The 13030-nt window shown below is 35.1% G+C and overlaps 1 protein-coding gene across 1 annotated transcript in view; it reads left to right on the top strand.

Moving 5' to 3' along the window:
- The window catches only part of RAB28 (RAB28, member RAS oncogene family), a 73671-nt gene that overhangs the window by 9553 nt on the left and 51088 nt on the right, over window positions 1-13030 (top strand). Inside the window, exons 2-3 of the mRNA XM_009887655.1 lie at window positions 6070-6166; window positions 11136-11224. Coding sequence (XP_009885957.1) covers window positions 6070-6166; window positions 11136-11224 — 186 coding nt within the window. The remainder of the gene's footprint in view (window positions 1-6069; window positions 6167-11135; window positions 11225-13030) is intronic.

Genomic DNA, 13030 nt, shown 5'->3' with positions numbered 1-13030 from the left:
CCCCCAAAAAAAAAATCCTTCCCTCCTGTTTGGCCATGTGGGGCTGTCTGGTCTTCAGTTCTCTAGGGGGAAAAAAAAAAATAATCTGTCTTTTTGAGTCAGCTGGCTGAAGGTGGAAACTTCATTTCTTTTTCCTCACCCATTGTTTAGAAGCAATGTGATTCAGGTTCTATGCAAGGGTTGGTAGCAGTTTAAAAACAAATTAGTGTCAGTTCAAGCTAATGGTAATGTTTGTGTTTCCACTAGCTAGGAATTACTCTTTCTATGAGGCAAGGGAGGGACATTGTGCTTCTGTTCATTTGTTTTGTGGTGGTTGAATGAATAATTGGATACCTACAATTTTAAGGGTAGGAATAAGTGTTGCTGGAGCAAGCTCTAAGGAGATGAAGGGTAAAAAGGGAAGAAGGAATGAGAGGAGTGAGAGAGTGAGACAGAGTAGAATCTGGAGAAGTATTAAGGTAAAATAAAGACAGTAAGGAAATGGTAAATTGTTGAAAAATAGAGGAGGGCAAGGTTGGTTAGTAAGAAGATAATGATAGAGAATTATTTTAATGAACTAGATAAACTAGGAAAAGAATTTGAAAAGAAATTGGAAGTGGTGACAGTGTAAGATGAAAATAAACAGCGATTATTAACAGTAGTTGGCTCTTTGATCTGGATTACAGCAGGGAACATAGATACACACAGCAGCCTTATGCACCTAGGTTTTAAATCAACCCACTCTCCCTGAACCAAAATGGTTTTCCATTAAAATAAGCCAGCAGTACTAGTATGGATTGAAAAAAATGGCATTATGATCCAGATATTTCTACTCTTGCTGTGCACAGATTGGCTTAATATTGAAGTATATAATGATGCTGATTTGAGCTAGGACTACTCTGATTTGCTACTGTTGAAAAAGGTTTTGCGCCTCTGCAAGCAAATCTTGGAGCTATTCATGGGAAGGGAGGTCCTGAAAAATACGTGTGCAGGAGGAGCAAAGCGGCTGAGGTTCTGTCTTTCTGCCAGCTGTTGCAACTGAGGCTAAAGCATGGTAGCAGAAACATCCTGCCTTTTCCTTCTCCTCTTAACAACAAATGATGAGAATGAAAGAGCGAATGCTCGACCTAGTGTGCGAATTTGCGGGAGCTGAAACGTAGGCTGGGATAACAGTTGTGTCCTGCTTCCTTTAGGATTTTTTAGGATGCCAGATTTTTAAGCATTGTGCCAATTCTGGATCTTGTTGTTTCACATGGGCTCAAAAACCCCATCAGTGATGACAAAAACGTTGTCACTGTTCAGTCTTGCAAATGGAAAATTGCATCAAGTATCCTGTGCAGATTGGCCTAGCTTCGTAGATGCATATCTAATGTCAAAAAGTCTTGATAATTTTCTCTTTTTCAGTGAACAGTCTCATCAGTAGTTAGGAGTGGGGTGGAAAGACATCACCTTCAGATGACAGAACTACTTCCTTTGTTTACAAAATACTTCCCCCCCCCTCCCAGGCTCGACTGTTCTCAGTGACAAATTCTCTGTGTTGGACAGTTACATGGTTTTATGCTAGTTAAAGCATTTTGTTATTTAGCCTAATGTTTCTTTTCATTTTTTTTATGTCTTAAAATCCTTGCCAGTAGGGATAGGACATGACCAAGGGGTGAATGTTGCTGTGCTTGGAGAACAGCATTAGCGTTCTAGATGGGAGTGAAGGAAGGCATAGGTATGTGTTGCTTTTTGGAAAGTGGCTTCTCAACTGGCTGGTAAAGTTGTATGTAAATGGAAGCACATGGCTTCAGAACTATATGCTTGCATCCCATTGAATTTTTGTTCTAGCTTTTCTTTCTTACAACTATGATACTACATAATCATAGAACCTTAATGAGGTTCAACATAAGCAAGTGCAGGGTCCTGCACCTGGGGAGGAAGAATGCCAGACACCAGTATAGGTTAGGGGTGGACCTGCTGGGAAGTAGCTCTGAGGAGAAGGATTTGGGGGTCCTGGTAGACAGTAAATTGTCAATGAGCCAGCAGTGTGCCCTTGCTGCCAAAAAGGCCAATGGAATCCTGGGCTGCACAGGGAAGAGTGTGTCCAGTAGGTCGAGGGAGGTCATTCTCCCCCTCTACTCGGCACTGGTGAGGCCACAACTGGAATGCTGTGTCCAGTTTTGGGCTCCCTGGTTCAAGAGGGACAGGGAACTGCTGGAGAGAGTCCAGCGAAGGGCAACCAAGATGATTGAGGGATTGGAGCATCTCCCTTATGAGGAAAGGCTGAGAGAGCTGGGACTCTTTAGCCTGGAGAAGAGAAGGCTGAGGGGAGACCTTATTACTACTTACAAATATCTAAAGGGTGGGTTGAGGGAGGATGGAGCCACACTCTTCTTGGTGGTTCCCAGTGACAGGATGAGGGGCAATGGGTGCAAGTTGGAACATAGGAAGTTCCGTTCCAACACATGGAAAAACTCCTTTGCAGTTCGGGTGACAGAGCACTGGCACAGGCTGCCCAGGGAGGTTGTGGAGTCTCCTCTGGAGATTTTCAAAACCCGCCTGGATGCAGTCCTGAGTAATGTGCTCTAGGCAATCCTGCTTTAGCAGGGGAGTGGACTAGATGATCTCTAGAGGTCCCTTCCAACTCTGAAAATTCTGTGATACATTTTGGCATCGCTTTCTGAAAGCTTTCTTCTATACAATTTTACTCAAAGCGTTGCCAGTAGCAGGGTTTTCTTTGTAAGTTTCCATATTGTCCTGGTGAGTAGTCAGTGTCAGTTAGAGCTGGCTATCATTGCTTGTTCTGTTTGACTTGTCTGCTATTATTTTGTAAATATTGCTTGCTTTTTTTATATATTTACTTACTACATAGGTACTTAGGAACAGCTTGTCAGTTTATACTGTGAGTGGTTGACATTGAAGAATAGAAGCAAGAAATTGTCTTGCCTCATTGTGAAGTTTAATTGCATCTTCATTTGCTTCCAAAAAAACCCTTCCCAAATATAACATTGTATTTGGCACTTAGAATACTGTAATTTTGCTTTTATTATTTTTTTACTGTTGTCTTGATTGCTGCATGTTAGAACCCAAAGACTTTTTTTTTTTTTTTTGTCTGAAAGGAGGGAGTTTGTAACACCATCCTTCGATAGTGTATTGCTATTCAGAACAGCATATACAAATCTGCTTTGAAGTATTTAAGACAAATGTGTGAAGCTGCCAAACTGGGTCTAATGGAAAGTCAGCTATGAAAGTTGGTGACTTGGCTGTCTTAGTACAGATGTGAAGGAACAACGCTTTCTTGATATCATACTATCATCTGATCTCAAGATTAATGGCTGAATTTTTATGAATGGAGCATAACCTCTTTTTCTTTTTTTTAAATGGTTACTAATCACTTATTTATTTTTACAACTACAGTTCTACTGAACTGTTAGTTAACTTTGGTTACGTTTTACATAGATTGTACTCAACATATCCTTACAGGCAAAACTGTCATGCAGAATCTTTTACGCCAGGCATGGCAGAGCACAATTTTGGGATAGAAGGGAGTATTTGCATTGTAGAGGTACTTGAATATGCATTGACATAACTTCTCTGTTTACTGTTGTGGAGAAGTTTGAACTGTTACTTATAGTATTTTGTGGATAAATGCTTGTTCTGTGAATAAATAGAGGATTCTAGTCTGGTAATCCAACACCTTCCTTGAGCTTTAACATTTATTGGGAAAAAAAATTAAAAAGGAGTTAGTCAATGATTTTCTGCTATAAATTCCTTTGCATTCAAGAGCATGGCAGAAAAAAACTGTTTAAGAGAACTTTGCCATGCTGTTGATTACTTACTGCTCTTATTGGTTGGCTGTTAATTGACTGTATGTTGTTTATTTTTACTAACACCCTTAGAAGCCCTCAGGGAATATTGAGTGTCACAGAGTGATAAAGCTAATATTTACTGAGCCCTTAAAACAAGAAGGGAGTGGTTGCGTATTTAATGGGGATCTAAATTAGTGTGTTAGAGAATGTAGAATACTATGATATAGTCAGATGATATTTTAATCTGTACTCTGGGTACTAGTTACTTTTCCGAAAAGGAAAATCTCAGAGAGAAGACTGTGTGGTTTATTCCTGCAATGTTCTTATTCTTAGCTACTTATCTAAAGTCATGACAGATTAAAAATAATGTCTTTGTAATCTTGACATCTAACTATTGTGATGAAAAGAATCAGTTCTACTGTTTTTTTTTTTTGTTTCTTTTTTTAGTACTACAGTCTAAATCTGTATTGAATTTTATTTTGTGCATGTTGTTAGTATTACTGTCACATAGCTGTAGGCAGAAGAATCTTCTCACAATTTATCCTCTGTGGTCTTCACCCTTTCCACAGTGATATAAATATATAAAGATATACATGCTATTTCTAGTTTACTTGCTTTTTTTTTCCCATTTATATATTTATTTTTAATCCTCTTGGGGCTTGAGTTCAATGAAGTATGTGAAAGTGTTGCCGTAGCCTTTAGTTGATTTTTTTTTTTTTTAATACTTCCTAAACGTATCTTCTGATGTCAAAATATCATTTATTTTATATATATATGACAATGATAGGAATATAAATGTCATATAGAAACAAGAAAACAGTAAATCTTGTGTTATTTACTTAACAGGTAGTTTAATAGTTGAATAAAAGTTTGCCTATTCATATTAGAACATTAATGCTGGAGCTCTGGTGATCATGTCGTCATACAAAAAAAGAGCAAATTACCTTTTCTTTCTGTGTACGTTTGACATTATTAGCATAATTTAGATCTTTATTATAACTGTTCTATTATTCGAGCTTGCCTATTGTCATTTTTCAGAGCTATTTGCATTATTTTGCTATTGCATTTTTAACTAAATGTGCTCTAGCAGCAATTTCCAATAGCAATTGATGTAACTCATCTCTTTGGGTCTTGATGAGTGGAAAGTTGGCAAAAAATTTCATTCTTGCCCATTTTGAGTTTTCTCAGTGGAAGGGTTTTGTGAAGGTATTAGGTGTTTTCCCCCCTGTATAGGTAAATGCATATTTAGATTTTTTTTTCTGCAATTACTTTGTTTCACATTTTCAGATGTCATGTCAACAAGAGATTTGTAAGTGTGCGCTACTGATTTGATGTAGGATGTATTTTATCTATGTGACATTAATTTTTAATATAGTATTTATTTTTTTCCACAATACAAACTTTTTATTCTTTATAATTGCTCTTATCTTTTCCTCTTTCTTTTTTAAAAATCTTAGACTGTGGGGCTTTTTTCCTTTTTCTTTCCTTTTTTTTCCCCCTTGCATGGAGAACTTAAATTGCTAGTGAAAGAATATAAATGCCTTGCTTCGTTACTTTATGTAGGTTAGTTGTGTATCCTTTTAGCAGTATGTAGCAAAAGCCGATTCTTTATTCAGTTAGTAGTGTATTGGTCTACTTTCATAAATCCACAAAATATAAATTGAAGAAATAAGTTTCCAAAGTTCTGCTTAAAGGAATGATTCTGCAAATGTACATTCTTAACATGAGTTTAGTTTTTTTCTGTGTACAAGAAATTACTCTTCCTATCTTAGACTTTATATAATCCCTGATCCTGAAACTTTGATGTACAGTGGCAGGAATCCTGCCACACTTTGGAGCCCCTATGGGACTGTACACTGTGCAGATCTTTGTTCCCTCCCAGAAAGTTGGTCTTGGATCATGCTGTTCTGTACTAGGGAAGGACCCTTGTTTTGGAAATGAGTGCTTTTTGAAAATAATAAACTGTTCAGGTATGGATAGTGTCACTTAGATTTTTGTCAATTTGAGCATACTAATGATACCTCATTCAAATCTGTGTAATATTTTGTAATATGAGTATCGCAGTATCTAAGAAATACAACGGAAACACACACTTTGCTGCTTTTTGCATAATTTAGTAGCCTTTGCTACCTACTCTTATTATGTTGAAGCTGGCTGGAATGCTTGTCAGTCCAAATGCATGAATGCTGTCACCATGCATTGATTTAAAAAGTTCTTAATGGTATTTCACACTTCTGATTTAACATCAAGGTTTTTTGTCTTTAAAATGACAACTTAATTTGATATTGTTCTGTTTTAGACATCCTTAGCCACACGTTTTGCCCAAGAAACATTTGGAAAACAGTACAAACAAACTATAGGACTGGACTTCTTCTTGAAAAGGATAATATTGCCAGGTAAGAGAATAAAAACTAACACTAAAAGGTTGGGCAGCAGTAAGACTTGCAGAAACAGATTCTTCAAAATAATGTATACTAAATAAGCTTAGTACAGTGCTTTTTATGGCAAAGTAAATTAGGTTATTCAGAGAAAATCTTGTTAGTACGTTCTTGCCAGGTGACAAGGGTTATGCATTTGCAACTTCTGTCTTTAAATAAAACACTGAATTCAAATAAAAGGAATGCTATCTGTATTCGTGACTTCTATTATCTTTGCTTGAGTGTGGATAGTGTAACATACAACAATGAAATGGAACTTTAAATATATTCATTGAAAAAGTATGTGTGTTTTGAAAGAAATAGTTTTTTTTTTTTAATGAAATACACAACTTGTATTTGAGTTGTGTGAGAGAAGCATAATGCAGCTATGGAATCGCAGTGCTCTAATACGTGAATGCTGTTTTATGCAAGGCAGCATGAAATTGCTGGCATTTAATAGACCACTAAAATTTAGGGTCCCTCGGCACTCATAAAAATACAGTTTGAGCATTCAAGATGTTTCACTTCATGACGGCAAAGAAACTATTTAGATGCCAGTTGCAGCATACTGCATGGAAAATGCAAAGAAATAATTAAAAAAGAATAGTTGCTGGTAGAAGTTTGACTCCGAACAATTGGGGGTTTAAAATAAGTCTTTTCTTTCATTTGGGGTTGCTCAGTTTCTAAGTATGAAAGTTTGTCATTAAATGCAATTTCTTTTTATTTCAGGAATCAGAAGTTAGAAAAAGTATGTGAGATTTGTTTGTAGTGAGATTTGATAAAGTTAATGCAAGTTCTGTAGTTCTGTCTTTTTCCTCGTGGAGAGTGGGGAGGGAAGCAAACCCAGAAATGAAGCATTTTAGCTATAACCCGAAGTTATAAGAATATATATGAAGTTCTTGAACTTGTTTTGTTAAAATAATATTGCCAATAATTTCTTGATTATGTTTATGTATTTTCTTAAGTGAAACAGAATAATCTTTTCAGACTGTTCCTTCATTCAGTATTTTGGTTTGGCCATTTTGCTGTACTTTTGGTATCTGGTGAGTGATAGAGTACCAAATTTCAGTGCTTATTTCTCCATAAAATCAACAGAATAATTTTTTTATTGTCCTGCTTGTGCCTCTAAAAATACCACTGTGCATAATACTTAACAGCAGTACTTGCAAGTAGAATGTGTACACAAATCATGCAGTGTGCATACTGAGAACTTGTATTTTGCAAGTTTTTTTCCCAGCTGTTAAGCATACAGAAGCTATTAGTACATTACTGGGATTCTAAATATTCTTGTTGAGTAGAAAACTTGGAAAATTATCAACTATTGATTCATTCATGTTTTACTTTCTTCTAGTTTATTTTGTAATAAAATCAGAATGTAGATGAAAATAGCACCAAAACAGCAACAAAGTCCAGACCTCTATTTTCCTCATTTAGCATTAGCAAAATAATAACATTTGGGGAATGTATTCATATTCAGGAAGAAGCACTTTTCTGTAGATTGTCATTCTGGTTTTGCTTATGCTTACGTATATGTTTAGATATATGGATTTCTGTGTTTTATAGGTAATCTGCACTGGTGGTGGGGAGTGAGAGGGAAGGAAGAGAAGGGGGAGGGAGGTAAAATTTCTAAATACTGGAATGGGAAGCATTACTTAAGTAAGCGGATTTTTCTAATTTCTTGATTAGTTCTGGGTTTACAGACCTGCTATGTTTACTTGAGAGGTTAATTCATACTGCTGCACAGAAATTATAATGTGTATATCAGTAGGAAAAAAAGCCTTGATTTCTCGTATTTAGTAGGAGAATTGGCAAATAACTGTGGTTCCGTATTTGTATTTTTTTCTCTCCTTTAAATGTAAGCGAAGATTTCAGCAATTAAAGTTACTGATTTCTAGAATTGCCCAGTTTATATTAGGCCACATTGGAAATGCATTTTAGCTTGCAAAATAAAGTACTGTTTTTGGGGTTTTTTTTTTGCTTTTTAAAAATAAAAGCTGTATTTGTGTCCTGTTGTTTTAGTAACTGATGCAGTTTTGCAGAGAAAAAAAGTAAATATTTTACATGGCAAAACAATATGGTTTAATACAAATAGTTAATCCGTTGATTAATTTTAAAAGGATTTTTTTAAGTCATCAGTGCAAAAAGTGGGCAGACTCGTGTTGTTAGTTCCATCTTGACTGTGCAGTACTTTAAGTAACGTTAACCAATGCACTGGGTATGCTTCTGCAGGACCACTACTGAATCAGCCCAGTGGCTTTAGTTCATACAAGAAACAGTCTAGATACCTGCACTGTGTTCCCTCAGTTATTTTAACTTCTCACTTGTGTGCATTTTCTACAGTGTAAAGAAGTGCTAGTGTTTTCTTGTTCCTTATCAGTGTATTATGTATTATTTTTATGAGATTCTTCAGTTATTTTTATTGTTACATTAACCTTGTTTCTAAGAACTGCCTTATGCATAGTTTCTTTTTGTTTTGTTGTCATTCTCCAGTTTGTATGTTCCTCTTAAATCTATGAAAAAATAGAGTATTTCAAACTCTTTGCAGAGAACGTCATGTGCTACTCATAGTTGTTAATTAAATATTTGCTAGGCAAATTGTCCGGAGTTTTTCCTTTTGTCAGAACAATCCTAACATCCTTCTTTCTCCCCAAAAATCAATCTGAGTGCAATGCAAATGTTACAAGACCTAATTGGAAAAAAAAAAGGGAAAATTAAGCATTTTGCACTGGAGATGATCGGCATGAATTTCAGGAGTTAGTGACGTCTTAATTAAGAACCACTTCACCTTAAATGAACATTCCAACCTTTTTTCTTCAGTTTCTTTTTTTCTGTTGTTAGTGAAGGAAAGTAAATAATTCATTAGAGTAGGTTTTTCAGTTTTCAGTAGACCATTTAATTTAGCCTCCTGCATTAAAGTTTCTCAGAATATTTCATACAGTTGTCCAGGTACTAATCCCAGTATGCTGTGCATGATTATTACTCTTAGGAGGAAAAATAAAGTTAGAAACTTTTTACAGCATTTGAACACAAAACTAGGCATCTGAAAATTGTTGAGTTTGAAAGTGATAATATTTATAAAGCTTTTTTTTCCAAATATCTGGCATGGATGACACGGTAGATTTCTAATAGAATACATACAACCAAGTTAGGGGTGGAATACTGCAGCATGGTAAGCTTTTGAGCATGTTTAGTTTGTTTACCCACTGAGAATGCATAGTAATTTCAGACTGTGGGTTCACATTTATCCACACCAGATGCTTTATGGAAGACTTTTATGTATTGTTTCTAGTCACTTATGTTCTAAGCTTTAAGAATAATTAACTAATACATAGTATATGCACTGTCAAGACGAATAAGCTTTTTATTTTATGAAAGGTTGCCTTTATTGAGCTGGAGTGTTTATGGTGTGTTTACTAAGCTCCATGCAGAAATGCTTTATCTTAGTCTTAGAAGAAAAGTGTAGTTTAAAAGTACTGTGAATAGATTGTCTTGCATTCATCTCTATATAAGTAGCAGTTTAGGAAATCTGTGCTTTTAACCAGATTAAAGCAAGATGCATCATAAAAATATAATGTGGTATATTTAATACCACAAGTAGCATATATTCAGCTATATGGTTCTACTTTGCTGCTTACGTTCACTGAGGGCTGGGATGTATTTCCATGGAGCACGCTCACTTGCATAACTAATGTGAGTGTGTAGTTATAAATTGGTGGCTGAATAGATCACATTGTGTAAAGTTGTTAGTAACATAAAATAGTTTAATTAAGAGTATATCTTTCTTAGCAGCCCAAAATAATGTGTTCTTTTTCACTTGACTCAGTTGTTGTGATGTGGAATTTGTAGGATTTTTTTTTTTAATGTAGGAATAATATAAATGGGCAGTTATGATTATTTGTGGATATGTAGAATTGTTATTAACATGTAAGTCCTGTGGATTGTATGTAGGTGAGAAAAATTTTCATCAGACCTTACTGATTAAAGTTTGGTGCTTCCAGGTAACCAGTACAGTTTTGAAAACAGTTCTCACGATGTAAAATGAGGCAAATTATACTTCAGTAATGTTTGTATGCATGTGGTGACATACATTGCTGTGTGTATGTTTAGTCTGTGGGTTTCTGAGTTGTTAACTTGCAGAGTATGTGTGACTTGTAGGATAGTAAATATTCTGTGTTTACACTGATTTTTTTGTTACTTTGTTTTTTAGAACCTGTTAACAGTTTCAACATAGCTTAAAGACTGTGTAGAGTAGAAAGAAAGATCTATTTTTGGTGTAGATTCTTCAAGAATGAAATTATGTAAATGATGTTCCGTTAGTTCCCTGCTATGGGGTGATGAGTGGAGGAAATAATCATAGTTTGCATCCTCAACTTAGATGTGTGTCAGTATTTCCATGTTTTAATCTGTCAACTATATAATTCTTTAACTGTACAGTACTAAGAGCATCAATACCAAAATACAGTTATAGTGGGGAAAATCTGCACCTTTAGATTTGTAAAGAAAATTTGGAGGGGATGGAAGGGACACAGAGTATGAAATAATGTAGTTAAGTTGGCATTAATTGTATTACCTTTCAATTCCAACTACGGCACAATAGAACTTTCTCTGTAAAACTTTACATGTTTCTTCAGTGAAATATGTCATATAATTTCTATTCAGGAATGTAATGCTTTATTAAATTCCAATTATTTTCTGTTAATATCAAATATGTTAATATTTAGCTATGGTTTTACTGTATCTTACTGAATTAGCTGAACAGAGGTGCTTTTTTTCCAAATGATACGGTCATGTTTGTGTTGAAATTTAATTACTGTTTATTGTATACTTGTAAAAAGCTATTGCTGTTGATGTGCTAGAGCTGTATTGTCTGCCATGATAATGTGTCTTTAATTTTATTTGTATCTAAATTTTCCAGGTTACACAATATCTGTATCATTTTCTTTTTTAGGAAATCTGAATGTTACTCTTCAAGTGTGGGATGTAGGGGGGCAAACGATAGGAGGCAAAATGCTGGATAAATATATTTATGGAGCTCAGGTACAGTATAAATGATGATAATTGTACCTACAGTAATTACATAAAATTCACTGAATTTTTGTTCTTAAAATTATACATGTCTTACAGGTTGCTGTTTTGTAGATCTCAAATATGTTGAATCTGTGCTTAACCTAACCTTAATTGGTATTAATATGCAAGTCTAATTTTGGTATGTAGTTAGTTTTTTAGAGCTGCTTTAAAAAGCAAAGCAAGGGTGCACATTTGTAGATCTGAATAGCTCTCAAGAACAGATGTATGTTTTCATGCTTTGTGTCTTGAGTTAAGAAAAGCAATCATAGTAAATAGTAAAGGCTATTTGGATATCCACATGGTAGATATAGTGGCTGCTTTTAGAACAGATGCCTCCTGCGGGGAAAAAGTAGAAGGAGGAAATTAAGAGCAATCCTACACCATTAAACTCATACATGCAACTGGGGTTATAGGAGGGCAAACAAAAGGAGGCAACCAGGTAGCTAAATATTTTTGCAGAATTCCTATCCAATGAAAATGAATTTTGAGGTTAACTAAGCAACTTAAAGTGAATGGTTGGGTTAAGTAAGAGCTAAATATTATAACAATATCTTGAGTTATGAGATGATTTAAGAGGATGTACACCAAACTTCTGAACACGAGTGATCCTAAAATGTGCTCTGTTCTTTAATTCGGAGTTTGTAATGAGAACAATAGGTATAACGTTTATTATAGAATGTTCTGTTTATCTGAAAAGAAAACAAGTGCACCTATTTTTCCCGCAATACTTTAAGCAATCAGATTATGAAATCCTAAAACTTTTATTGGACAGAAACTTTGTACTAATAAGTACAGCACAGAAATGGCTAATTAAGGAGATTAGGATTTGTTAGTTAATAGGATTAAGACAAATTTGTCAATTTAATGTTTCAAAAAATGTCTGAATGTTCTTAGCTGTTGCATCTGTTTTTATTTTTTAATAAAAACCATTTTGCTGCCCTGTTAAAGGTCTGCCAAGCAACAGGAGAAAGTGGCTTCCATGACAGAGGAAACTTGATTAATCACAAATTGTTGCCATATGCCCAGAGTAAACTCAATGAAGGAAATAAAAGGCTATTAAGTTTTTCTGTATTGAATTTGGTGATAAACTTAGGAGTTTCTTATCAGCAATAGCAGGTCAAAAAGTTAATACCAGTGCCCTAAAGTAGTGAAAAATTTGGTGTCAGTAAACCTAAAGTTACAAAAGTTTGGTATTTAGTCATTCTGAACACATTAACAAAAAACCCCCCTACATCCAATCTCTTCTCCTTTAATCCTCCCCCAGCCCTCATTGTAACCCTATTTTTTTTTTAATGAACTAACGGCTGTTCTCTCTCCCATTGTTGGTATATATTGTCAATGTCTGTAATAGGCTTCTTATCATCAAAGCTGTCTTGTAACACACTTTTCTATTAGCTTTGTAACAGCACCTGTTAAACACACATAAAACTATCTTTATTTTCATCTGTTCATGAAACACTATGCATAATTTGGGAAGGCACTACTTTCAGCTTGTTTCTAGGCAGGAGCTTATTTCATGCAGAACATCTGTAGCTTTGTAGAAGAAAAAGAGGAAAGATGAAGTAGAACAATTAGGAGTATTTAGAAAGAAAAATCCTTTTACGTACGTATAAAAATTCCTGTGAATGGACAGCAAAGCAGCAAGAAAGTAATTGGGAAGAGCTAGGAAGGAATTAGCAAGAGTAAATTGTGCCCAGCCAACTTGTTTGCCTTCTGTGGTTAGATGATTGGCTCAGTGGAGAGGAGAGCAATGAATGTTGTTTACCTTGACTTCAG

This window comes from Charadrius vociferus, unplaced genomic scaffold, assembly GCF_000708025.1.
Source record: "Charadrius vociferus isolate BGI_N301 unplaced genomic scaffold, ASM70802v2 scaffold306, whole genome shotgun sequence".
Lineage (NCBI taxonomy): Eukaryota > Metazoa > Chordata > Aves > Charadriiformes > Charadriidae > Charadrius > Charadrius vociferus.
The sequence above is the reverse complement of the archived record's forward strand: the minus strand, read 5'-3'. Positions and strand labels throughout refer to the sequence as shown.